Below are 26635 nucleotides of genomic sequence, written 5' to 3' on the forward strand. Positions count from 1 at the left end.
TTTTGCTCCAGGTGCCATTTTTATTTGCCAGTACCCTGCTGTCAAGTCAAAGGTACTTAGAAATTTGGCAGCACCTAATTTATCAATGAGCTCATCAGCTCTTGGAATTGGATGAGCATCTGTCTTGGTGACAGAATTGAGCCCTCTGTAGTCCACACAAAACCTCATCTCTTTCTTTCCATCTGTGGTGTGAGGTTTGGGGACTAAGACCACTGGGCTAGCCCAGGGGCTGTCAGAGCGCTCAATGACTCCCAATTCCAGCATCTTGTGGACTTCCACCTTGATGCTTTCCTTAACATGGTCAGACTGTCTAAAGATTTTGTTTTTGACAGGCATGCTGTCTCCTGTGTCCACATCATGGGTACACAGGTGTGTCTGACCAGGGGTTAAGGAGAAGAGTTCAGGAAACTGTTGTAGGACTCTCCTACAATCAGCTTGCTGTTGGCCAGAGAGGGTGTCTGAGTAGATCACTCCATCTACTGTACCATCTTTTGGGTCTGATGACAGAAGATCAGGGAGAGGTTCACTCTCTGCCTCCTGATCCTCATCTGTTACCATCAACAGATTGACATCAGCCCTGTCGTGGAAGAGCTTAAGGCGGTTTACATGGATCACCCTCTTGGGGCTCCTGCTTGTGCCCAGGTCCACCAGGTAGGTGACCTGACTCTTCCTCTCTAGCACTGGGTAAGGGCCACTCCATTTGTCCTGGAGTGCCCTGGGAGCCACAGGCTCCAGAACCCAGACTTTCTGCCCTGGTTGGAACTCAACCAGTGCAGCCTTTTGGTCATACCAAAACTTCTGGAGCTGTTGGCTGGCCTCAAGGTTTTTGGTTGCCTTTTCCATGTACTCTGCCATTCTAGAGCGAAGGCCAAGTACATAGTCCACTATGTCCTGTTTAGGCTCATGGAGAGGTCTCTCCCAGCCTTCTTTAACAAGGGCAAGTGGTCCCCTTACAGGATGACCAAACAGAAGTTCAAAGGGTGAGAACCCTACTCCCTTCTGTGGTACCTCCCTGTAAGCGAAAAGCAGACATGGCAGGAGGACATCCCATCTCCTTTTGAGTTTTTCTGGGAGCCCCATGATCATGCCCTTTAATGTCTTGTTGAATCTCTCAACTAAGCCATTAGTTTGGGGATGGTAAGGTGTAGTGAATTTATAAGTCACTCCACACTCATTCCACATGTGCTTTAGGTATGCTGACATGAAGTTGGTACCTCTGTCAGACACCACCTCCTTAGGGAAACCCACTCTGGTAAAGATACCAATGAGGGCCTTGGCTACTGCAGGGGCAGTAGTCGACCTAAGGGGAATAGCTTCAGGATACCTGGTAGCATGATCCACTACTACCAGGATATACATATTTCCTGAGGCTGTGGGAGGTTCCAGTGGACCAACTATGTCCACACCCACTCTTTCAAAGGGCACCCCCACCACTGGAAGTGGAATGAGGGGGGCCTTTGGGTGCCCACCTGTCTTACCACTGGCTTGACAGGTGGGGCAGGAGAGGCAAAACTCCTTAACCATGTTGGACATATTGGGCCAGTAGAAGTGGTTGACTAACCTCTCCCACGTCTTGGTTTGTCCCAAATGTCCAGCAAGGGGAATGTCATGGGCCAATGTTAGGATGAACTCTCTGAACAGCTGAGGCACTACCATTCTCCTAGTGGCACCAGGTTTGGGGTCTCTGGCCTCAGTGTACAGGAGCCCATCTTCCCAATAGACCCTATGTGTTCCATTTTTCTTGCCTTTGGACTCTTCAGCAGCTTGCTGCCTAAGGCCTTCAAGAGAGGGACAGGTTTCTTGTCCCTTACACAGCTCCTCCCTTGAGGGTCCCCCTGGGCCTAAGAGCTCAACCTGATAAGGTTCAAGCTCCAAAGGCTCAGTTCCCTCAGAGGGCAGAACTTCTTCCTGAGAAGAGAGGTTCCCTTTCTTTTGCTGTGTTGCAGTTGGTTTCCCAACTGACTTTCCTGTTCTCTTGGTAGGCTGGGCCATTTTTCCAGACTCCAGCTCTACTTTTTCACCCTGTGCCTTGCACTGTGCTCTTGTTTTCACACACACCAGTTCAGGGATACCCAGCATTGCTGCATGGGTTTTTAGCTCTACCTCAGCCCATGCTGAGGACTCCAGGTCATTTCCAAGCAGACAGTCCACTGGGATATTTGAGGAGACCACCACCTGCTTCAGGCCATTGACCCCTCCCCATTCTAAAGTAACCATTGCCATGGGATGTACTTTTCTCTGATTGTCAGCGTTGGTGACTGTGTAAGTTTTTCCAGTCAGGTATTGGCCAGGGGAAACCAGTTTCTCTGTCACCATGGTGACACTGGCACCTGTATCCCTCAGGCCCTCTATTCTAGTCCCATTAATTAAGAGTTGCTGTCTGTATTTTTGCATGTTAGGCGGCCAGACAGCTAGTGTGGCTAAATCCACCCCACCCTCAGAAACTAGAGTAGCTTCAGTGTGGACCCTGATTTGCTCTGGGCACACTGTTGATCCCACTTGGAGACTAGCCATACCAGTGTTACCTGGATGGGAGTTTGGAGTGGAACCTTTCTTGGGACAGGCCTTGTCTCCAGTTTGGTGTCCATGCTGTTTACAGCTATGACACCAGGCCTTTTTGGGATCAAAGTTTTTACCCTTGTACCCATTGTTTTGTGAAGAGGCTCTGGGCCCACCCTCCTGTGCAGGTTTTTGGGGGCCTGTAGAAGACTCTTTACTATTTTTAGTTTTGGTTGTCTCATCACCCTTCTGCTGGGGAGTCTTTGTGACCCCTTTCTTTTGGTCACCCCCTGTTGAAGTCTTGGACACCCTTGTCTTGACCCAATGGTCCGCCTTCTTTCCCAATTCTTGGGGAGAAATTGGTCCTAGGTCTACCAGATGCTGATGCAGTTTATCATTGAAACAATTACTTAACAGGTGTTCTTTCACAAATAAATTGTACAGCCCATCATAATTACTTACACCACTGCCTTGAATCCAACCATCTAGTGTTTTCACTGAGTAGTCAACAAAGTCAACCCAGGTCTGGCTCGAGGATTTTTGAGCCCCCCTGAACCTAATCCTGTACTCCTCAGTGGAGAATCCAAAGCCCTCAATCAGGGTACCCTTCATGAGGTCATAAGATTCTGCATCTTGTCCAGAGAGTGTGAGGAGTCTATCCCTACACTTTCCTGTGAACATTTCCCAAAGGAGAGCACCCCAGTGAGATCTGTTCACTTTTCTGGTTACACAAGCCCTCTCAAAAGCTGTGAACCATTTGGTGATGTCATCACCATCTTCATATTTAGTTACAATCCCTTTGGGGATTTTCAACATGTCAGGAGAATCTCTGACCCTATTTATGTTGCTGCCACCATTGATGGGTCCTAGGCCCATCTCTTGTCTTTCCCTCTCTATGGCTAGGATCTGTCTTTCCAAAGCCAATCTTTTGGCCATCCTGGCTAACTGGATGTCCTCTTCACTGGAGTTATCCTCAGTGATTTCAGAGTTGTTGGTCCCTCCTGTGAGGGAACCAGCATCTCTGACTATTATTTGTGGAGTCAGGGCTTGAGAAGCCCTGCTCTCCCTAAGTAGGACTGGAGGGGGGGAATTTCCCTCCAAGTCACTATCTTCATCCTCTGAGTTGCCATCCTCAGAGGGGTTGGCCTTTTCAAACTCTGCCAAAAGCTCCTGGAGCTGTACTTTGGTAGGTTTGGGGCCCATTGCTATTTTCTTTAGTTTACAGAGTGACCTTAGCTCTCTCATCTGTAGATGGAGGTAAGGTGTGGTGTCGAGTTCCACCACATTCACATCTGTGCTAGACATTATGCTTCTAAAAGTTGGAATACTTTTTAAGAAACTAAAACTGGTTCTAGAATCTAATTCACTTTTACCAAACTTTTAAACTCTAAAAGAAATGCTAAACAGGATCTAACACAAGGCCCTAGCAGGTCTTTTAAGAATTTAGAAAACTTTTCAAATTGCAAAAATCAATTTCTAATGACAATTTTGGAATTTGTCGTGTGATCAGGTATTGGCTGAGTAGTCCAGCAAATGCAAAGTCTTGTATCCCACCGCTGCCACCAATGTAGGAAGTTGGCTCTGTATGTGCTATTTCAAAGTAAGGAATAGCATGCACAGAGTCCAAGGGTTCCCCTTAGAGGTAAAATAGTGGTAAAAATAGATAATACTAATGCTCTATTTTGTGGTAGTGTGGTCGAGCAGTAGGCTTATCCAAGGAGTAGTGTTAAGCATTTGTTGTACCTACACATAGACAATAAATGAGGTACACACACTCAGAGACAAATCCAGCCAATAGGTTTTTATATAGAAAAATATCTTTTCTTAGTTTATTTTAAGAACCACAGGTTCAAATTCTACATGTAATATCTCATTCGAAAGGTATTGCAGGTAAGTACTTTAGGAACTTCAAATCATCAAAATTGCATGTATACTTTTCAAGTTATTCACAAATAGCTGTTTTAAAAGTGGACACTTAGTGCAATTTTCACAGTTCCTAGGGGAGGTAAGTATTTGTTAGTTTTACCAGGTAAGTAAGACACTTACAGGGTTCAGTTCTTGGTCCAAGGTAGCCCACCGTTGGGGGTTCGGAGCAACCCCAAAGTCACCACACCAGCAGCTCAGGGCCGGTCAGGTGCAGAGTTCAAAGTGGTGCCCAAAACACATAGGCTAGAATGGAGAGAAGGGGGTGCCCCGGTTCCGGTCTGCTTGCAGGTAAGTACCCGCGTCTTCGGAGGACAGACCAGGGGGGTTTTGTAGGGCACCGGGGGGGACACAAGTCCACACAGAAATTTCACCCTCAGCAGCGCGGGGGCGGCCGGGTGCAGTGTAGAAACGAGCGTCGGGTTCGCAATGTTAGTCTATGAGAGATCTCGGGATCTCTTCAGCGCTGCAGGCAGGCAAGGGGGGGATTCCTCGGGGAAACCTCCACTTGGGCGAGGGAGAGGGACTCCTGGGGGTCGCTTCTCCAGTGAAAGTCCGGTCCTTCAGGTCCTGGGGGCTGCGGGTGCAGGGTCTCTCCCAGGCGTCGGGACTTTAGGTTCAAAGAGTCGCGGTCAGGGGAAGCCTCGGGATTCCCTCTGCAGGCGGCGCTGTGGGGGCTCAGGGGGGACAGGTTTTGGTACTCACAGTATCAGAGTAGTCCTGGGGTCCCTCCTGAGGCGTCGGATCTCCACCAGCCGAGTCGGGGTCGCCGGGTGCAGTGTTGCAAGTCTCACGCTTCTTGCGGGGAGCTTGCAGGGTTCTTTAAAGCTGCTGGAAACAAAGTTGCAGCTTTTCTTGGAGCAGGTCCGCTGTCCTCGGGAGTTTCTTGTCTTTTCGAAGCAGGGGCAGTCCTCAGAGGATGTCGAGGTCGCTGGTCCCTTTGGAAGGCGTCGCTGGAGCAGGATCTTTGGAAGGCAGGAGACAGGCCGGTGAGTTTCTGGAGCCAAGGCAGTTGTCGTCTTCTGGTCTTCCTCTGCAGGGGTTTTTCAGCTAGGCAGTCCTTCTTCTTGTAGTTGCAGGAATCTAATTTTCTAGGGTTCAGGGTAGCCCTTAAATACTAAATTTAAGGGCGTGTTTAGGTCTGGGGGGTTAGTAGCCAATGGCTACTAGCCCTGAGGGTGGGTACACCCTCTTTGTGCCTCCTCCCAAGGGGAGGGGGTCACAATCCTAACCCTATTGGGGGAATCCTCCATCTGCAAGATGGAGGATTTCTAAAAGTTAGAGTCACCTCAGCTCAGGACACCTTAGGGGCTGTCCTGACTGGCCAGTGACTCCTCCTTGTTATTCTCATTATTTTCTCCGGCCTTGCCGCCAAAAGTGGGGCCTGGCCGGAGGGGGCGGGCAACTCCACTAGCTGGAGTGTCCTGCTGGGTTGGCACAAAGGAGGTGAGCCTTTGAGGCTCACCGCCAGGTGTGACAATTCCTGCCTGGGAGAGGTGTTAGCATCTCCACCCAGTGCAGGCTTTGTTACTGGCCTCAGAGTGACAAAGGCACTCTCCCCATGGGGCCAGCAACATGTCTCGGTTTGTGGCAGGCTGCTAAAACTAGTCAGCCTACACAGATAGTCGGTTAAGTTTCAGGGGGCACCTCTAAGGTGCCCTCTGTGGTGTATTTTACAATAAAATGTACACTGGCATCAGTGTGCATTTATTGTGCTGAGAAGTTTGATACCAAACTTCCCAGTTTTCAGTGTAGCCATTATGGTGCTGTGGGGTTCGTGTTTGACAGACTCCCAGACCATATACTCTTATGGCTACCCTGCACTTACAATGTCTAAGGTTTTATTTAGACACTGTAGGGGTATCATGCTCATGCACTGGTACCCTCACCTATGGTATAGTGCACCCTGCCTTAGGGCTGTAAGGCCTGCTAGAGGGGTGTCTTACCTATACTGCATAGGCAGTGAGAGGCTGGCATGGCACCCTGAGGGGAGTGCCATGTCGACTTACTCGTTTTGTCCTCACTAGCACACACAAGCTGGCAAGCAGTGTGTCTGTGCTGAGTGAGAGGTCTCCAGGGTGGCATAAGACATGCTGCAGCCCTTAGAGACCTTCCTTGGCATCAGGGCCCTTGGTACTTGAAGTACCAGTTACAAGGGACTTATCTGGATGCCAGGGTCTGCCAATTGTGGATACAAAAGTACAGGTTAGGGAAAGAACACTGGTGCTGGGGCCTGGTTAGCAGGCCTCAGCACACTTTCAATTGTAAACATAGCATCAGCAAAGGCAAAAAGTCAGGGGGCAACCATGCCAAGGAGGCATTTCCTTACACCATGTGGCTCTTTTTGCGGCTCTTAAGGAGCTTTTTTATCAAATCTGCTACGAATCGAAGGAACTCCTCTATTGCACCTAACTGCAAATGGTTTGATAAGAGATGTCGTGAGGCCAAGAGCCTCTTGACTAAAGCGCTTAAGACAAAGAATCAGGAAGCCATTGTTAGTGCGAGAAGAATTTGTCTCCACTTGTAAATTATGTAAACGCAAGTATGAGGAAAGTCTATGGGAAGATCTGGCTGAGGCGGCCAGGACCCGTGATGTCAAACTCTTTTGGCTCTTGGTTTCACGCAGACTCTCAGACCTTCCACTAACTCCAGAATGCCATATTGCTGCTGACACCTGACCCATTCATTTTAGTGAACTGTATGGTTCTTCGCCGCAAATTGTTGACTCCAACTCTGTAGGTTTTTCAGTGGGCTGCTCTGCGGTGCCTCCCTTTACTCTAAAAGAAACAGAGTTGGCAATTTGTGCCCAAACATCAGGGAAGGCTCCTGGACCAGACGGTATCCCTTCGGACTTGTGCAAATCAGACCTGCACACATGGACCCAGTATATTAATAGGATATCGAACATTGCCTTGGCGACTAGGTCTTATCCGGATTCCTGGAAGGAGGCAACAATTGTGCCCATTCATAAGAAAGGAGAGAAAAGTCTCCCAGGAAATTATAGACCCATTAGCTTACTAGATCATTTGCAAAAAAATTCTGCTCTCATCTGCTAGGCAGACTGAAACTCTGGATAGTGAAAAATCCGGCATTATGCCATCTTCAGGCAGGATTCAGGTACAAGGTCGGTACCATCGATCAGGTCTTCCGCTTTATTATTATAAAGTGGAAGGTCGTAAATGTAGACCACGGCCGCTTATACGTGGCCTTTGTCGATTTGAAATCCGCTTTTGACCTTGTCCTGCGCCCCAAGCTGTGGGAGGTTATGAGCAATGCTGGAGTCCCGGGCTCCATGATTAATATAATTAAAGATCTTTACTCTGGCAACTGTGCCAAAGTACGATGGGGCCCGGCAGGTGATCTGACTCCAGCATTCCCCACAGCCCGTGGTGTGAGGCAGGGTTGCGTTCTCTCGCCTACCCTGTTTCTTCTGTTTATTAACGCTTGTATTCCATATCTTTTAGATTGTGCTGGTGATGCCCCCAGAATGGGTGGTCAGAAGTTCCCATGCCTTTTATTTGCCGATAACACCTTGCAACTTTCTCGAACAGCTATGGGTCTTTCAAGTCTGCTCGCAAGGTTCTTGGAGTTTTGCAAGGATCACAGTTTGGAAATCAACTCAGCAAAAACGAAATACATGGTGTTTGGGGACAAAAAGCAGAAAATGAAGAGACCTGTATATTTAGAAGGTTTTTCCTTGGATAGAGTGGGCACTTTTGATTATCTAGGCATAAAACTAGAAGACTCACGTTTCTGGCATGCTCATTGTCAGAAATCACTAATGTGCCTGAAGCAAAGGGCGGGTGGCATTGTGAGATTTGCTACGAGTTCCCCCAGTTTTTCTATGAATCCTGCTCTCGAAATATATAAATCGCAAGCCGGGGGGGGGTTCTGTATGCCGCGGAGCTGTGGGGTCATTGCAACTTGGTGAATTTGGCTAGGGTGGAAAATCAGTTCTTGAAGATGTTAAAAGTTCCTTCTAGAACTCCCATCTTTGCCCATTCGAATGGACTTAAATCTTTTTTCAATCAATCAGATTGCTGCCTTAAGGCCTCTCTTGTTTTGGATTCGGTTATGGTCATCAGATGCCCTCATTCCATTCAGATGTGGGCTTCACAATTTGATGGCCCCCTACCCCAATACCAAAATCAACTGGTGTGCTTACGTTGAACTGTCCCTAACGCACCTTGGTTCGGGTCCTATTGGAAGGATCCTTCTTCCATTCCCAAAAACGCTGCGCGGTCATTGAAGGACGCTTTTTGGCTCAAAGTTCAAACTGCCCAATTTGCTGAGGTTGTACCGTTGTCCATGTCTGATAGCTACTTGCAATTTAAATGCCACTATGAGTTCGTGCCCTTCATGGATGCTGCACTTTCTCCATTTGCGCGCTCTCTTCTTATCAGATTTAGAATAGGGTCCCTCCCTCTGTGTTCTGTAACTTACAAATGGCCTAATTCCATTCATGGGTCTAAGTTATGTCCGATGGTATGTAAGAATGAAGAGTCTGTTTTACATGTTCTTTTTCAATGTTGTGCATATGATAAACAGAGGGCTTCTTGGATCAATCCTCTATGTAAACAAATGGGTTTTAGGAGTTGTTTACATGCCGAGAGAATTTTTAAATCTGATCCATCTGTACACATAGTCTATCCAGTGGCAAAATTCCTTGAATCAATTTGGCGTATTAGACTAGCGACTTTAAAGAATAAGACAGGGTAGCGGCCTCTTAGACTTAGATCTTTTTATGTATATTTATTGCACCTTGGTGTATGATACTAGTTGACATTATGTGGTACTAGAGGTGCTGTTTTTATATTATCAGTTACAATTGGTCTTCGGGAAATGTTTATCTGCCGAGAGAACCCCCCATACTTGATTTATCTGCTTATATAGTCCATCCTGTGGTAAAAATGTTTTTGGGATCAATTAGGGCACCTTAGATTAGCGATTCAAAGAATAAGATTGGATGGCTGACATTTAGAGTCAGACTTCCTCAAGTATATTTATTGCACCTTGGTGTATGATATTAGCTGACATTTTATGGATGTCCGTTTTTTAGATTCAGACTTCCTCAAGTATATTTCTTGTACCCTGGTGTATGATATCAGCTGACATTTTATGGGTTCAGAGATGTTGTTTTTTATATTATTAGAGAAATAAATATTTTGTATTTATTCTGCTATGGTTTTAACTTCTTTTCTAAAATACTTTCTTATCTTACTGTGTTTTTTTTATAATTTCTTTTATATATTGCTATGTACGGTATATTTTTCTTACCGAAATAAAGTAAATGATGATGATGACATGTATAGTGCCTTTGTAGACAAGGTCTTTTTTTGTGGTTGCCTTTTTTGTAGATGGTTGTCACGACATTTGTGTGTAGTGTTTTTCGCAGTTAGAACATCTTTATTTTTTTTTCCCCCTGGAGTGTTTTCCAGCCCCAGTTATAGTATGTGAAGAAGTGGCTGCAAGTGATGAACCAAACACATCTAATTCTGGACTGTATTTCTCAGTGCTGCTTTTGTGGAAAGTGCTTGGAGGAGCACTTTTAACGGAATCTTCCCCCTGAAGAGTGGACATCCCCCTTCGCAGGGAGAACATTTTCTTGATCCAGTAAATATCCTGCTGCCTTTTCCCCTTGTCTTTTAGTGTATTTGAAGTCACGATTTTACATATGTCACAGTGTGAAGACTCATGACCAGGATAAAGACAATACATATACTGGGAATGAGGGTCATCAGTGTCAGTTGTTTACTATGTATACGACAACCAGGATTTATAGACTGACTCCTCAGTCAGCCATGGTAACAGTTGGTCACAGTCAAAGGGCCTTCGTAGCCCAGAATATAGCACATTTCCCTAAAACAACTCTCACAATTGTAAAAGCTGAAGATAGTACTGGATCAGTCCAATGGTAGACGACAAAAGTAATGATTTTGAGTTTACTGAAAGGTTGGAGCAAAGCTCTACCTGGGGAAGGTCTTAGACACGCTGTTTGGAAGAAATATGAGCTATGGGGTCCTCGAGTGGGTAGGAGAGCTGTCACTTTAAATAATTGGCTGAAATTCAGGTTGCTTCATGTATGGGTGTGATACTAAACAAACATGTTTACTCTTATTTAAATGTAATGAGGGTTTCCCAGCCTGGCGGGGAAATGATTCAAGCACATGAATATCTGGACGTTTTCTATGCTTGAGAATTGTAGTTAATGGTAAGTAACTAGTTTCTTTTGTGACACCTATTGATTTTCAAATACTTGATGCCATGTCATTTGGAATGCTCTTACCTGACATGACGATGTTATACTAAGACTGTACTTCAAACAAGTGAAGGAAATAGGGTTGCTCGAAACATTTTAATACGATTACACCTTTTTTCATTTCTTAGTATTCATGTGATAGAACGCCGTGCTCTTCCAGAGTTTTTCAATGGGAAAAATAAATCCAAGTCTCCTGAAATGTAAGTAACCCATAAACTGATATCCTTTTAGAAAATGCCAAGGTCCTTTGCCAAAGTCTGCTTTTTCTTTTTTGTTTGGAAGTGATAATGATTACACAATGTTCTTTACCAGCATTTATAATAATCCATACTAATCATGTAATGTAAAAGTTAGAATAGATATTAATATTTCATCATCTTCTTAGTAAAATGCCAGTATTTTACAAAGTCAGTTTTTCTCTCAAATCCCTTAAAGTGTACCAGCTGGTGGTAGGTGGATACATTTAAATGTTTAAAGCCAAGCCTACAACACAGAAAATAAACATGAGTCACCACTCTTTTAGTCTTATGGTATTAAATGTAGTGCTAGATATCAATATAATAATGTATTTAATGCTTTCAATGTCTTATTCTACGTTTTAGATACCTTGCTTATCGTAACTTCATCATTGACACTTACCGACTGAACCCTCAAGAGTATTTAACCAGCACAGCCTGCAGGAGGAATTTAACAGGCGATGTGTGTGCTGTTATGAGGTAAATGGAAAATCAGTAGGTTTCAGCAAGTATGCACACTGTGGCCTGTGTACCTCAATCCATGACTGATAATGGGTGGTTCTTTTGTTGGAGGTGATGAGTAAAAATGTGCTAAGGTGGACCTGTGATTTTACATAATTTCGAATGATATGCAGTTTCTCTTTTTCTTCCAAAATATTTCTGTTTAGTTAGGCATACTAGAAACTGTCACCTTATGAGAGTTACGACCATGCCAACAGTTCTCTCAATTTTTGTCCTTTTTGCTGGATATCTGTTAAAAGGTAAAAAACTGAAGTATGTGTGAGATAACGAGTGCTAAAATTGGTTTCTCTGTTGCTACAGATGGTACGGTCTAAGAACACTATACGCGTTGTCTTATGAAGTCTAATGGTTTTTTTTTGTAGTCATATTTTAGCATTTAAGGGATTCCTGCTGAGAACTTTGTTTGTCTCTGGGAACTCGAGTGATGACAACTCTAATTGTGCTTAAAGAAAATATGGCTAAGCAAGGGAAGCTAGTTTGTCTACAGTATCGATTTCATATATTCAACTGTCAAGCTGTAGATGAGGCTCGCCTTTAAAGCTCACCCTCTTGGAGTTGTCATTAAGTTAATATTCACAAACAGCTGATTAACTACAGGGAGTGCAGAATTATTAGGCAAGTTGTATTTTTGAGGATTAATTTTATTATTGAACAACAACCATGTTCTCAATGAACCCAAAAAACTCATTAATATCAAAGCTGAATATTTTTGGAAGTAGTTTTTAGTTTGTTTTTAGTTTTAGCTATGTTAGGGGGATATCTGTGTGTGCAGGTGACTATTACTGTGCATAATTATTAGGCAACTTAACAAAAAAAAATATATACCCATTTCAATTATTTTTCATTACCAGTGAAACCAATATAACATCTCAACATTCACAAATATACATTTCTGACATTCAAAAACAAAACAAAAACAAATCAGTGACCAATATAGCCACCTTACTTTGCAAGGACACTCAAAAGCCTGCCATCCATGGATTCTGTCAGTGTTTTGATCTGTTCACCATCAACATTGCGTGCAGCAGCAACCACAGCCTCCCAGACACTGTTCAGAGAGGTGTACTGTTTTCCCTCCTTGTAAATCTCACATTTGATGATGGACCACAGGTTCTCAATGGGGTTCAGATCAGGTGAACAAGGAGGCCATGTCATTAGATTTCCTTCTTTTATACCCTTTCTTGCCAGCCACGCTGTGGAGTACTTGGACGCGTGTGATGGAGCATTGTCCTGCATGAAAATCATGTTTTTCTTGAAGGATGCAGACTTCTTCCTGTACCACTGCTTGAAGAAGGTGCCTTCCAGGAACTGGCAGTAGGACTGGGAGTTGAGCTTGACTCCATCCTCAACCCGAAAAGGCCCCACAAGCTCATCTTTGATGATACCAGCCCAAACCAGTACTCCACCTCCACCTTGCTGGCGTCTGAGTCGGACTGGAGCTCTCTGCCCTTTACCAATCCAGCCACGGGCCCATCCATCTGGCCCATCAAGACTCACTCTCATTTCATCAGTCCATAAAACCTTAGAAAAATCAGTCTTGAGATATTTCTTGGCCCAGTCTTGACGTTTCAGCTTGTGTGTCTTGTTCAGTGGTGGTCGTCTTTCAGCCTTTCTTACCTTGGCCATGTCTCTGAGTATTGCACACCTTGTGCTTTTGGGCACTCCAGTGATGTTGCAGCTCTGAAATATGGCCAAACTGGTGGCAAGTGGCATCGTGGCAGCTGCACTCTTGACTGTTCTCAGTTCATGGGCAGTTATTTTGCGCCTTGGTTTTTCCACACGCTTCTTGCGACCCTGTTGACTATTTTGAATGAAACGCTTGATTGTTCGATGATCACGCTTCAGAAGCTTTGCAATTTTAAGAGTGCTGCATCCCTCTGCAAGATATCTCACTATTTTTTACTTTTCTGAGCCTGTCAAGTCCTTCTTTTGACCCATTTTGCCAAAGGAAAGGAAGTTGCCTAATAATTATGCACACCTGATATAGGGTGTTGATGTCATTAGACCACACCCCTTCTCATTACAGAGATGCACATCACCTAATATGCTTAATTGGTAGTAGGCTTTCGAGCCTATACAGCTTGGAGTAAGACAACATGCATAAAGAGGATGATGTGGTCAAAATACTCATTTGCCTAATAATTCTGCACTCCCTGTATTTATGGACTCTCTCAACACTTCATAAGAGGTGATGGTTTTCAAGATTTGAATAAACATCTAAGAGGTTAAATTTGCTGTTTTAAAATGTGTCATGGCACTGTTTTAAAAATTAAAAAAGGACATACATTTACTCTCACCTTCAGGAAAGGAATTTGCACTTCAACACTATCTCTGGAGCAGCTTTGCTCCCTAAAAGTTGATGTTGCATTCCATTCCATTGCTCTGAGCTAGGATCTCTGAACATTGTTTTTTTTTTTTACCCCGTTACTTATTGACTACCTGGCATGGTTCAACTTGGTAGGGTTTATTTATTAACAGTGTATTGTAGTGTTTCTATACCACTTTCTTAGTCTTTGGTGGGGCCCCACACCATTGTAGCTATTATTATCAAGTAAGTTGTTACTTTGGTTAGTTGTGTAATTATTTGGAGGAGCGTAGTGGTTAAGGTGTCAGCTATGAATTTGTTGCTGACACCTTTTATGTGCTTCAGACTTGGTGCAGTAGCATGTGGCAGTGCCTTGTTCATGAAGCGGTCTGTGAAAGGAGTAGGAGTCATGCAACAGTCATGTTAATATTGTAATTTTGAATTCTTGGTAGCTGTCCAAGAGCCTTACTGTCTTTGGGAGCTTGTTACGGAGCTTGTACATCTGAACTAAAAAGGAGTTAATTCTTTTTTTTGGTAACTGGAATGGTTAGCCAGAAGGTCATTTTAGATCTGAGGTTTCTGTTTTGACTGCACAGTTTGGGATTTAACTGCAAGACCACCAATGGAGTGCCCAGTCAACAAGACAAGGTTCCCGTGATCCCAACTGTTTGTGTTTAAGACTTGCCTTACTACTGCATTTGGGATTTGTTGTGGCTTACCTGTTAGTTTTTTTATAGGCTTATGGAAAGGCCACTTGTATAGTCAAGACTTAATGACTCTAGGGCTATTGATGCCTGAATCTTGTGGAAAATCTCTATTTTGTGGTAGTGTGGTCGAGCAGTAGGCTTATCAGAGGTTAGTGTTAAGCATTTGTTGTACACACACAGGCAATAAATGAGAACACACACTCAAAGACTTAACTCCAGGGCAATAGGTTTTTATATAGAAAAATATTCTTTGCTTAATTTATTTTAGAACTACAAGATTCAGAATTCAAGTAAATACATAAATTGTAAGGTACTTGGCATAGGTTAGTATTGTTCCAGTTACGGAGAAAGACAGTAACTATGGGAGGGTCCTATTTTAGGAGCAAAAACCTCACACACCCAAATAGGTGTCATGCTTCATCATCGGAGTTGCTCCTCGTCAGACTGGCGCTGCAATGTCTGACGGGCTCCACCCCAGATGGGGGGGCTCTTTGCCGGAGTTCTTGTCTGAGATGATGCCAAGACCCTAAGTGTATGCATAAAGAAAGGAGATCAAGAAAAAAGAATCTAAAATTGACTCACTGAACCATAAAGAAGGATCTATTTAATCAGAATATATAGGTCAGAGGCCAAGGTTAAAACTAATCATAAGAGTGAAACAGAGTTAATGGTCAATCACTCTAGAACGGGGGTGGGGAATTTCCACGACATCCCCCATTAAGGTCAAAATGTTTCGCGTCTCACAGAGGCCCAAACGGGTCCAGTGACGCTTCTTCAGGACCAAAAATAGACTTGATGTATCTCCTATTTGTGTAAAGTACTAAAAAACTTATACCTGAAATTGTCAGGACAAACTGTATCCAGTCATTCACACTACTATGGAATTGCTAATCCTGTCTGTCGCCCTCGTCCCCATTACGGAGCGGGCTACATGGGACAGAGCGTACCAATGGTCAGGTCTATATATCTCCTTGATTTAGGCACAACCTGCCGGCGGGTAACCTACCTGGGTCCGCGTCTCCCTAACTGGAACAGTGTACTTTTCTTGATTTGCATACCTCTAGGGAGGCTGTACACTGGACCAATATTCCTCCCTATCCCTCTGTTTATAAGTATAGGTTAGTATTGAACTTTGAAGTAAAACAGTAAGGTACACAGTTTTGGCAAAAATGGCAATAAGCGATTTAAAAGTGGACACTGTAAAAATCATCAGTTCCTGAAGGAGTTAAGTACAAGTTAGTTTAGCAGGTAAGTAAAGGACTTAAAAGTTCAGTCTCCGGTGCATAGCCAGCCCACCGTTGGCGGTTCAAGTCAACCCCAAACACCCAGCACCAGCAACACAGGGCTGGTCAGGTACAGAGGTTAAAGTAGGGCCCAGATATCATAGGTGTCTATGGAGACTACGGGTGCTCCGGTTCCAGTCTTCTAGCACGTAAGTACCTTCATCCTCGGGGAGCATGCCAGAGGGGTTTTGTAGAGGGGGGGGGGGGGGGGGTCACAAACAGTCACACAAAATACACCCTCAGGGGCAGCCGGGTGCAGTGTGCAAAGCAGGTGTCGGGTTTTAGATATAGATCAATGGAGAGACCCGGGGGTCACTCTGGTGATGCAGGCAGGACACAGGGGGGCTTCTCGGGCCAGCCACCGACTGGGCAATGATGAAGGCCGCCTGCTGGACACTCCTGCAATGGTAGTTTGTTTCTCTCGGGCCTGGGGGCTGCTGTGCTTCTTCCAGGCATCGGGTTCTTTGGTACCAGGCAGTCGCGGTCAGGGGGGAGCCACCGGATTCTCTCTGCAGGTGTTGTCGTGGGGGTGTAGGGAGGTCATCTAAGGGTGTCCACGTTGTTGGAGTCGTCTGGGGGTCCTGTCTGCAGTGTTGGTTCTTCTGAGCACGAGCCGGGGGCGTTGGGTGCAGAGTGTTAGGGACTCACGCTTCCAGAGTGAGGCTGGAGTCACTTTAAAGTTGGTTTCTTCTTGGTTGTTTGGACAGAGCTGCTGTCCTTCGGAGTTTCTTGGTCCTTTGGGTTGCAGGGCAGTCCTCTGAGTCGGCAGAGGTCGCTGGTCCCGCTGGATGTGTCGCTGTTGTAGGTTCTCTGAGTCTGGAGACAGGCCCGTAGGCAGTTGTTGTCTCCGTCGTCTCTGCAGGGCTTTCAGGTCAGCATTCCTTCTTGTTTCAAGTCATCAGGAATCTATTTTCCTGGGTTCAGGGTCGCCCCTAAATATTCAGTTCAGGGGTGTGTTTAGGGCTGGAGGGCAGTAGCCAATAGGTACTGCCCTTGAGGGTGGCTACACCCTCCTTGTGCCTCCTCCCTGTGGGGAGTGGAGGCACATCCCTAATCCTATTGGGGGAAATCCTCCAAAGCAAGATGGAGGATTTTCTAAGGCAGGATCACCTCAGCTCAGGGCACCTTAGGGACTGTCCAGGCTGGAGGATGATGACTCCTTGTTTTTCTCATTATCTTCTCCGGACTTGTTGCCAAAAGTGGGGGCTGTGTGCGGGGGTGGGAATCTCCACTAGCTGGAGTGCCCTAGGGCGCTGTAACATCAGGCTTGAGCAAATGAGGCTCACTGTCAGGTGTTACAGTTCCTCCCCGAAATGCCTGTGACCGTTACAGCTACCTTATATATGTATATACTTGTCCATATGTACATACATTCGCAAGGACATCTTTGTCTATACTCTCTCTCACCCGCCTGCTAAAAAACAGTAACAAAGGACTTGATGCCCATATACAGTATCAGTGAGAACGAGTCACTCAATCCTGTGACTCAGAAATGCTTCCTCGAGGAAAAACAACTTGTAACACTCCAGACCCAGCACTAGAAGGCAGGAGATATGCTGAGATGTGATTCTGCAGCACTACTGTCCCGATGTACAACATATTTTTTGGTGACAAAGGGCAAAATGACTATGTACAATGTAGCATCCCTGTTTTGGCAGTTGGTATGCAGTTGCTGACATGTAAAATAGGGATTGCGACTTGCACTTAGGAAGGGGCTGCCCTAGGGCTTCCCTTCCTAATTGCTAGTCACATTGGTATGTATGATTAATTTGTAACCATGAATGCGTTCACAAATCAACCACAGTTATCACCAATTTCAAATTGGTGTTAACCTATTGGCAAATAGGAAGGGGTCCCTAGGGGACCCCTTCGTATTTGTGATTGCATGCAAAAATATTTTTCAGAGCAGGCAGTGGTCCCACGGAGACAAGATCGAGGTCGCCACGGTCAAGACATCATTCGGCGTCAAGACGCTCACACCCTTGGCCCACCGCTCGACGTCAAGACAGTCAACGTCGAGGGGGGCGTGGCTAGGGAAGCCAAGATGTCGGACGCGTAGTCCGTGTGCTCCGATGGGGCCTTGCAATTATCCGCAAAAACGGAGCCCCGCCAGAGTGAAGTCGGCGGCTGAGAAGTGCTGGTCCGCCGCTAGAGATAGCGGTGTCGCGTGAGGAAGAGCCGCTTGACTTGGGGTGACCGGGAGCCAGAAACCCAGCCGCACCTGGGGCCTACCGGGAGCTTGAGTAAACAGAGGCGTGGACATATAAGGCGAGGTGAACGCTAGCGACCCCCCACCCCCCCAGGTGAACGAGCAGACCGGGGGACGACCACCCTCGCTTGGCCGAACGGAGGGAGTGACGCCCGCCTATTGAGGCCGTAACAGGTGGAGCGGAGGGAGCGGGCCTGCCCTTGAGCGTGGGGGACGCTGTCCGCCACCCCCCCCCACCCCCTCCCCCCTCACAGGTGCAGCAAATCGCCGGGATTCGGGGCGCAGGACCTGGCGGGGAGCAACAGCCCAACCCTCTGCAAGTAACGGGCCTGGGCCCGGAAGATAAAACACAGTGACACGGGAGGTGGACGCCGCTCACCAGCTGAGGCCCCCCTGAAGATGGGAGAGGGGGACCGACACAGAGGAAGCCCGGGCGGGGAAGGAGCCGATGCTGAAGAACTTAATCCGCACAACACAGCAACCCAGGTGAGCGAAGCCCCAGCCAGGGCCATGGAAGGGGGGAGCACCCAAGATCACAACCGAAGAAAGGACAACGGAAGTACGTGCAGAAAGAATTAGGAACTGAGAGGACGCCCCAAAGGCCCACGGCCAGAGAGGCTGTGATCGTGCGTCGGAGGGAAGCGGAGAAGCTGAGCAAATAATAAAGAGGCGGTACAGGACCCCAGGCTACCGGGGGCGAGCCCACGAACATCACTGAGATCGAGGTGGGGGGCATGAGGATGCCAACGGCATGAGGAGATAGTTGACGACTACCCCACAAACAAAAGAACCTAGGGGGCAGGAATCAGGGAGAGCCTGGCAAAGGGTGAAACAGACCTGTGACGCAACCCGCGCACTGAGGAGCAGCACCACATACGCACAAACAACTCAGGAGAGTTGTACGGCACCCAACAGAAACACCGGGGCGTTAAAGCAGATAGCAGTAGCAGCACACAGAGGCCCGAGGTACAAGTGATACCCAAAGCTGGAACCCGATATAACAGCGCTGATGACATCAAAAAGCCACTGAGGAGGGAAAAAAATGGAGCGTCAGGCACTTGATGGTAGTAGAAGCGGAGACAAGCATGAACCAACACAATCCACGATGCAGGAAAATTTGGACAAAATCCTAGGAGCAATAGAAGACACTAAAACCACACTGCAACACAACATTAGTCAGGTCGCAGTGGAAGTGGGTCTCCTCCGAGCAGATCATCAAAAGCTGGCAGACAGGGTTAAAGACACAGACGATCCTGACAGATATAACCCTGAGACAAAAGAACTTGGAATCCACTGTCCTGCACTTGACGGAGAGAATAACAAGGCTGGAACAGAGAGCAGAAGATGCAGAGGGACGAAGCCGGAGGAACAATGTGCGTTTGGTGGGTCTGACAGAAGGAACATAGGGCACAAACATGGTGGAATACCTGGAGAAGTGGATGAAGGAGACAGTAGCTCCAGACTGCCTGACGCCGTTCTTCGCGCTACAGAGAGCGCACCGAGTTCCTACGAGACAGCCGGCACCAGGTCGACCGCCAAGGGTGGTGATAGCACGTCTGCTACATTATAGAGACAGGGACAGCCTGCTCCAGAGGGCTAGGGAGATGGGCCCTCACAGAGTAGGCAACGGAGAAGTGACCCTCTTCCCAGACTTTACTCTCGAGGTTCAAAATAGGAGAGCCTCTTTTATGGCAGCAAAGAGAGCACTGAGAGAAGAGGGAATACAGTATTCACTCATCTTCCCGGCCAAACTGAAGGTGATGATCGACGGTAGCACCAAGTTCTTCCCTAGTCCAGAGGAAGCTTGGGAATGGCTGGAGGCCCGAGGAAGCGGCGGAAAGCATACTGAGGGCCCAGGGCATGCTCCCACCTACCCAGCCAGAGGTGGGAACAAGAGGATGAGACGCAGACCCCGCTCACGAGCTGTACCATCACAGACTCAGAAAGACCTGAGTAAAAAAGAGGCCCTAAGGGCAGCGGCTTCAATGACCAAAGAAACTTCACCAAAGAGGAAAATTTCCAATGAATCGAACAACACAGCAGCATCATCGGCGGAGAGCACCTGCGGCTCAGAGAGCCAACCGAGAGTGACACCGCAGACGGCGGACGAATTAGGGTGACTATGGTGCAGTGCGGCACACCGACCAGAAGTAAGGCCACAGTGGACTCTATACCAGCCCCCCCCCCCCCCCCAAACAGGCTTCTCGCCTATTCAGTAGAATGGCGAGAACTAGACAGACTTGTTGTATTAAGTTGCTCGTTGGCACATTTTTTCTGGGCACCCTCCAGTTAGGGAGGGGCCCTGGGGCGGGGGAGTTGGGGTTGCGTAAGTTTGGAACCAATAGGTGCATAAACGGAAAATATCATACACACGTGGGTCGCCGGAACCCACAACAGAGAGAAGAGGTCATTGGGAGGGGGTGGGACCAGGATCCCTCACAGACATACCCAGATGACAGACTATAGCATTCTGACATGGAACGTATGGGGAATGGGGTCACCGGCAAAACGACACAAAGTATTGGCCTACTTGAAACGAAGAGGCATACATGTAGCAATGCTTTAAGAAACCCACCTGACAACGAACGAGGTAGAAAAGTTAAAACGCAGATGGCGAGGACAGGTGTTTGCCACCGGGTACTCGTCTTACTCCAGGGGGGCGCTGATTTGGATCCGTGCTGTTGTGCCATTTGAAGCGAGATCAATAGAAGTAGACCGGGAGGGCAGATTTGTGGTTGTGGAGGGACGATTACATGGGATCCCAATAATGCTGGGAAGCATCTATGCCCCCAACCAAGATCAAGCGCCCTTTTTGCAGCGTCTCTCGAGCCGCATCACCTGGCAACTACATGAGGACTTATTAATAGGGGGAGACTTTAATAGTGTCATGAACGTAGACTTGGATCGCTCTTTACCCCCACTACAGTGGGCAGCGACACATAAAACAACGAAGAAAGTAAGAGAGTGGGTAGAAGCGTGGGGAATGGTAGATATCTGGCGAGAACAACACTCAAACGAAAAGGATTACTCCTTTTACTCTGCACTACACCAATTACACACTAGAATCGACAGGGTGGTATGTACTACTGGGATAGCAAGAGGTATCTTTCACACTGAATACTTGGGACGAACAATATCAGACCACAACCCGCTTCTGGTGAGATGGAGACTGGATGAGGATAGGCCCCCATTCCGCTCTAGAGACTTTCACCAACAGCATTAGAAGATCAGACATTTAGAGAAACTCTTAGATCCCACCTAGCAGACCAAATTAACATAAACAAAGGATCAGCGTCCTCTAGGTACCTAGAATGGGAGGCACTAAAGGTGGAGGTGAGGGGCTACAGTATAGGACAGACATTCGGGATTAAGCGCACACTAGAACAAGAAGTAATCAAACTTGAGGACGCAATACACAGTTGGGAAAAGAAAGAGCACAAGAGTGCACAAGAAAGGAAAGAGTACGAACAGGCGATGAAATCCCACTTGTGCGCTGAGGAACAGCTACGATGCCACTGTTTCCAGAAACACTTAGACACAGTACAAGCAGAAGAGGGTAGATCGGGGAAGATGCTAGCATGGCTGGTGAAAACGGGAGGAGAGGGAACACCTATAGTGAGTGTACGCGACATGAGAGGAAACCACAGATTCCAACCTGGACCGATTAACGAGGCCTTTAAAGAGTATTACACTCACCTATATAGGGAACCAGACGAATTAGAGAAAGACAGACTAACGGAATTCTTACGATCACTCCCGCTCCCAACCTTAGACAGGGGAGAAGGTGAAACACTAGGGGGCCCAATTACGAAGGAAGAGGTACTGGAGGCTATCACACAGCTGGCCCCAGGCAAAACACCAGGGACTGATGGGTTGCTGTAAGGAAATGCCTCCTTGGCATGGTTGCCCCCTGACTTTTTGCCTTTGCTGATGCTATGTTTACAATTGAAAGTGTGCTGAGGCCTGCTAACCAGGCCCCAGCACCAGTGTTCTTTCCCTAACCTGTACTTTTGTATCCACAATTGGCAGACCCTGGCATCCAGATAAGTCCCTTGTAACTGGTACTCCTAGTACCAAGGGCCCTGATGCCAAGGAAGGTCTCTAAGGGCTGCAGCATGTCTTATGCCACCCTGGAGACCTCTCACTCAGCACAGACACACTGCTTGCCAGCTTGTGTGTGCTAGTGAGGACAAAACGAGTAAGTCGACATGGCACTCCCCTCAGGGTGCCATGCCAGCCTCTCACTGCCTATGCAGTATAGGTAAGACACCCCTCTAGCAGGCCTTACAGCCCTAAGGCAGGGTGCACTATACCATAGGTGAGGGTACCAGTGCATGAGCATGGTACCCCTACAGTGTCTAAACAAAACCTTAGACATTGTAAGTGCAGGGTAGCCATAAGAGTATATGGTCTGGGAGTCTGTCAAACACGAACTCCACAGCACCATAATGGCTACACTGAAAACTGGGAAGTTTGGTATCAAACTTCTCAGCACAATAAATGCACACTGATGCCAGTGTACATTTTATTGCAAAATACACCCCAGAGGGCACCTTAGAGGTGCCCCCTGAAACTTAACCGACTGTCTGTGTAGGCTGACTAGTTCCAGCAGCCTGCCACACTAGAGACATGTTGCTGGCCCCATGGGGAGAGTGCCTTTGTCACTCTGAGGCCAGTAACAAAGCCTGCACTGGGTGGAGATGCTAACACCTCCCCCAGGCAGGAGCTGTGACACCTGGCGGTGAGCCTCAAAGGCTCACCCCTTTGTCACAGCCCAGCAGGGCACTCCAGCTTAGTGGAGTTGCCCGCCCCCTCCGGCCACGGCCCCCACTTTTGGCGGCAAGGCTGGAGGGAACAAAGAAAGCAACAAGGAGGAGTCACTGGCCAGTCAGGACAGCCCCTAAGGTGTCCTGAGCTGAGGTGACTCTAACTTTTAGAAATCCTCCATCTTGCAGATGGAGGATTCCCCCAATAGGGTTAGGATTGTGACCCCCTCCCCTTGGGAGGAGGCACAAAGAGGGTGTACCCACCCTCAGGGCTAGTAGCCATTGGCTACTAACCCCCCAGACCTAAACACGCCCTTAAATTTAGTATTTAAGGGCTACCCTGAACCCTAGAAAATTAGATTCCTGCGACAACAAGAAGAAGGACTGCCCAGCTGAAAACCCCTGCAGAGGAAGACCAGAAGACAACAACTGCCTTGGCTCCAGAAACTCACCGGCCTGTCTCCTGCCTTCCAAAGAACTCTGCTCCAGCGACGCCTTCCAAAGGGACCAGCGACCTCTGAATCCTCTGAGGACTGCCCTGCTTCGACGACGACAAGAAACTCCCGAGGACAGCGGACCTGCTCCAAAAAAGACTGCAACTTTGTTTCAAGAAGCAGCTTTAAAGAACCCTGCAACTCCCCGCAAGAAGCGTGAGACTTGCAACACTGCACCCGGCGACCCCGACTCGGCTGGTGGAGAACCAACACCTCAGGGAGGACCCCCGGACTACTCTCCGACTGTGAGTACCAAAACCTGTCCCCCCTGAGCCCCCACAGCGCCGCCTGCAGAGGGAATCCCGAGGCTTCCCCTGACCGCGACTCTCTGAAACCTAAGTCCCGACGCCTGGAAAAGACCCTGCACCCGCAGCCCCCAGGACCTGAAGGACCAGACTTTCACTGGAGAAGTGACCCCCAGGAGTCCCTCTCCCTTGCCCAAGTGGAGGTTTCCCCGAGGAAGCCCCCCCTTGCCTGCCTGCAGCGCTGAAGAGATCCGTTGATCTCTCATAGACTAACATTGCAAACCCGACGCTTGTTTCTACACTGCACCCGGCCGCCCCCGCGCTGCTGAGGGTGGAATTTGTGTGGGCTTGTGTCCCCCCCGGTGCCCTACAAAACCCCCCTGGTCTGCCCTCTGAAGACGCGGGTAATTACCTGCAAGCAGACCGGAACCGGGGCACCCCCTTCTCTCCATTCTAGCCTATGCGTTTTGGGCACCACTTTGAACTCTGCACCTGACCGGCCCTGAGCTGCTGGTGTGGTGACTTTGGGGTTGCTCTGAACCCCCAACGGTGGGCTACCTTGGACCAAGAACTGAACCCTGTAAGTGTCTTACTTACCTGGTAAAACTAACAAAAACTTACCTCCCCCAGGAACTGTGAAAATTGCACTAAGTGTCCACTTTTGAAATAGCTATTTGTCAATAACTTGAAAAGTATACATGCAATTGAAATGATTCAAAGTTCCTAATGTACTTACCTGCAATACCTTTCAAACAAGATATTACATGTTAAATTTGAACCTGTGGTTCTTAAAATAAACTAAGAAAAGATATTTTTCTATAACAAAACCTATTGGCTGGATTTGTCTCTGAGTGTGTGTACCTCATTTATTGTCTATGTGTATGTACAACAAATGCTTAACACTACTCCTTGGATAAGCCTACTGCTCGACCACACTACCACAAAATAGAGCATTAGTATTATCTCTTTTTACCACTATTTTACCTCTAAGGGGAACCCTTGGACTCTGTGCATGCTATTCCTTACTTTGAAATAGCACATACAGAGCCAACTTCCTACAGTTGCCAATGGGCTTTTATAAGAAATACCCCAAGCTATTGGCCCCACAGCTGGTAGACCTTTATGCAGAGGCACTGCACAGAGGTTTTCTCCCATACACACTCAGGGAAGCAGTGGTGATTCCACTGCCCAAAATAAAGTCTAACGAGGCCTCAGTCACCAACTTTAGACCACTTTCAATGTTAAACAACGATTTTAAAATCCTCAGCAAAATCCTAGCTAACCGGCTGCTGCAACATATACCAGCTCTGGTACATGTGGACCAAAACGGGTTTGTACCGAACCGCAATACATCACTCAACCTCCGACGACTCTTTGCCATTTTACAGATGCCAGCAACGGCGAAGCCACCCAAAGGGATGTTGCTGGCTATAGACTTCGAGAAAGCCTTTGACTCGATCCGTTGGGATTACCTAAGAGTAGTAATGCTACAGATGGGTATGGGAGACAATAGTTAAAATGGGTAGACTTGCTCTACACAGCCCCACAAGTGAGAGTCAAGACAGGGAAAGTTATCTCAACCCCCTACACCATTCATAGGGGAACCAGGCAGCTACTGGTTTCCCTAGCCATTGAACCTCTAGCCACCTATTTCCGTAAGGAGGGTAAAGACAGAGGGGTGAGATGGGGAGGGAGTGAACACAACATCTCACTCTACGCCGACGATATCCTAATTTACCTTAATGACGGGGACACTGGACTTCAATGGGCCTTACAGACCCTGGACAGATTTGCTGAGCTATCAGGGCTAAAACTTAATAGAAGCAAAACATAAGTTTTTCCGCTTACAAAGGGTTGTACCCAGCCAGCAACTTTCCCGGAGACAGTGGTATGGGCTCCTGACACATTTAGGTACCTAGGCATCCAGGTGTATCATGACCAGAGGGATCTGCGGGAGGGTAACCTTGGCAGGGCGCTTGGCTCTCTAAGAGCATATGTAGGGTTCTGGAGAACCCTGAAAATTTCCATAATGGCCAGAACAGCACTAACTAAAATGATCATGTTACCTCGCCTCCTTTACTACTTCACTAACTTACCGATACTGATCCCAATGCAATGGTTTAACGAACTAAACTCACTACTCAGAGAGCTAGTCTGGGACGGAGGCCGAAGTCGCAGAGCACTATCTACGTTATGTAGACCAACTACTGAGGGAGGACTGGGAGTTCCCGACTTTGAGTTATATTATTTAGCTTGTCAATTACAGTGGTCAGCCAGATGAAATGCAGGGGAGGGCAAGCTAGAAAGACACACGGGGAACAGAGTGTTAAGCATGGAAGAGATCATGTCGGAAATGATAGGACGAAAGTTGAAGTCACAAGAAAAAAGCATGTTGACGAAAGTAGCATTGATGTGTTGGAAGAGATGTTCAAAGAGGATAGGAATAGGTAAACCCTACTCCCGGCATTACCACTACATGTGCTGAAGGCAGAGACAATTGATGGGAAATGGATGGACACAGACCGAGGGCCCTGGACGAGGGCTGGAATAGACGATAGGAGACCTATTTGAGGAGGGGGTACTGAGCTCATTCACTGAGTTAGTAGAAAAAAAAGGGGTTCACAGAGGTCAGTTCCTAGTGCACCAAAGACTAACCCATATTATACAAGAACACTGGGAAATGGTTAACGCAGAACCTGCTCGCACTGCATGTTACACCAACTACTGACAATAGGGACAGAAGCCCACCAAATCACCAAACTATACAAAACACAAATTGAAGGCACACTAGACCAATTGAGATCATGGAGAGATAAATGGGAAAGAACACTCGGAAAAGACCTCACAGACGGGGAGTGGAGTAAAATTGTGGCATACCCAAAGAAAGTATCGAGAAATACCAGTTTGAGATATAACCAGTATAACTACATTCATAGGACGTATCTCACCCAACAGCGCTTAACCCGTATATATGGGGGCACCCCAGCGGAATGCCCTAGATGTGGTGTGGTGAGTGCCGACCTAGACCATATGGTATGGCAGTGCCCAGAGATCCAAACTGGATGGGGACTGGTGACAAATGACCTAGAGAAGCTGATGGGATGCCCAATACCACAGACCCCGGCGATATGCTTGGTAGGCCTGAAACAAGGCCTCAAAATTGGGAAGGTGCAGGAGCGTTACAGAG

The 26635-nt window shown here is 47.3% G+C and overlaps 1 protein-coding gene across 5 annotated transcripts in view; it reads left to right on the forward strand.

Annotated features, from left to right (window-relative positions):
* The window catches only part of SMARCC1 (SWI/SNF related BAF chromatin remodeling complex subunit C1), an 845345-nt gene that overhangs the window by 344823 nt on the left and 473887 nt on the right, over positions 1-26635 (forward strand). For all 5 annotated transcript variants that reach the window (XM_069210868.1, XM_069210871.1, XM_069210870.1 and 2 more), the window contains exons 15-16: positions 10810-10881; positions 11284-11397. In XM_069210868.1, coding sequence (XP_069066969.1) covers positions 10810-10881; positions 11284-11397 — 186 coding nt within the window. The remainder of the gene's footprint in view (positions 1-10809; positions 10882-11283; positions 11398-26635) is intronic.

Source organism: Pleurodeles waltl, chromosome 10 (genome assembly GCF_031143425.1).
Source record: "Pleurodeles waltl isolate 20211129_DDA chromosome 10, aPleWal1.hap1.20221129, whole genome shotgun sequence".
NCBI classification, from domain to species: domain Eukaryota; kingdom Metazoa; phylum Chordata; class Amphibia; order Caudata; family Salamandridae; genus Pleurodeles; species Pleurodeles waltl.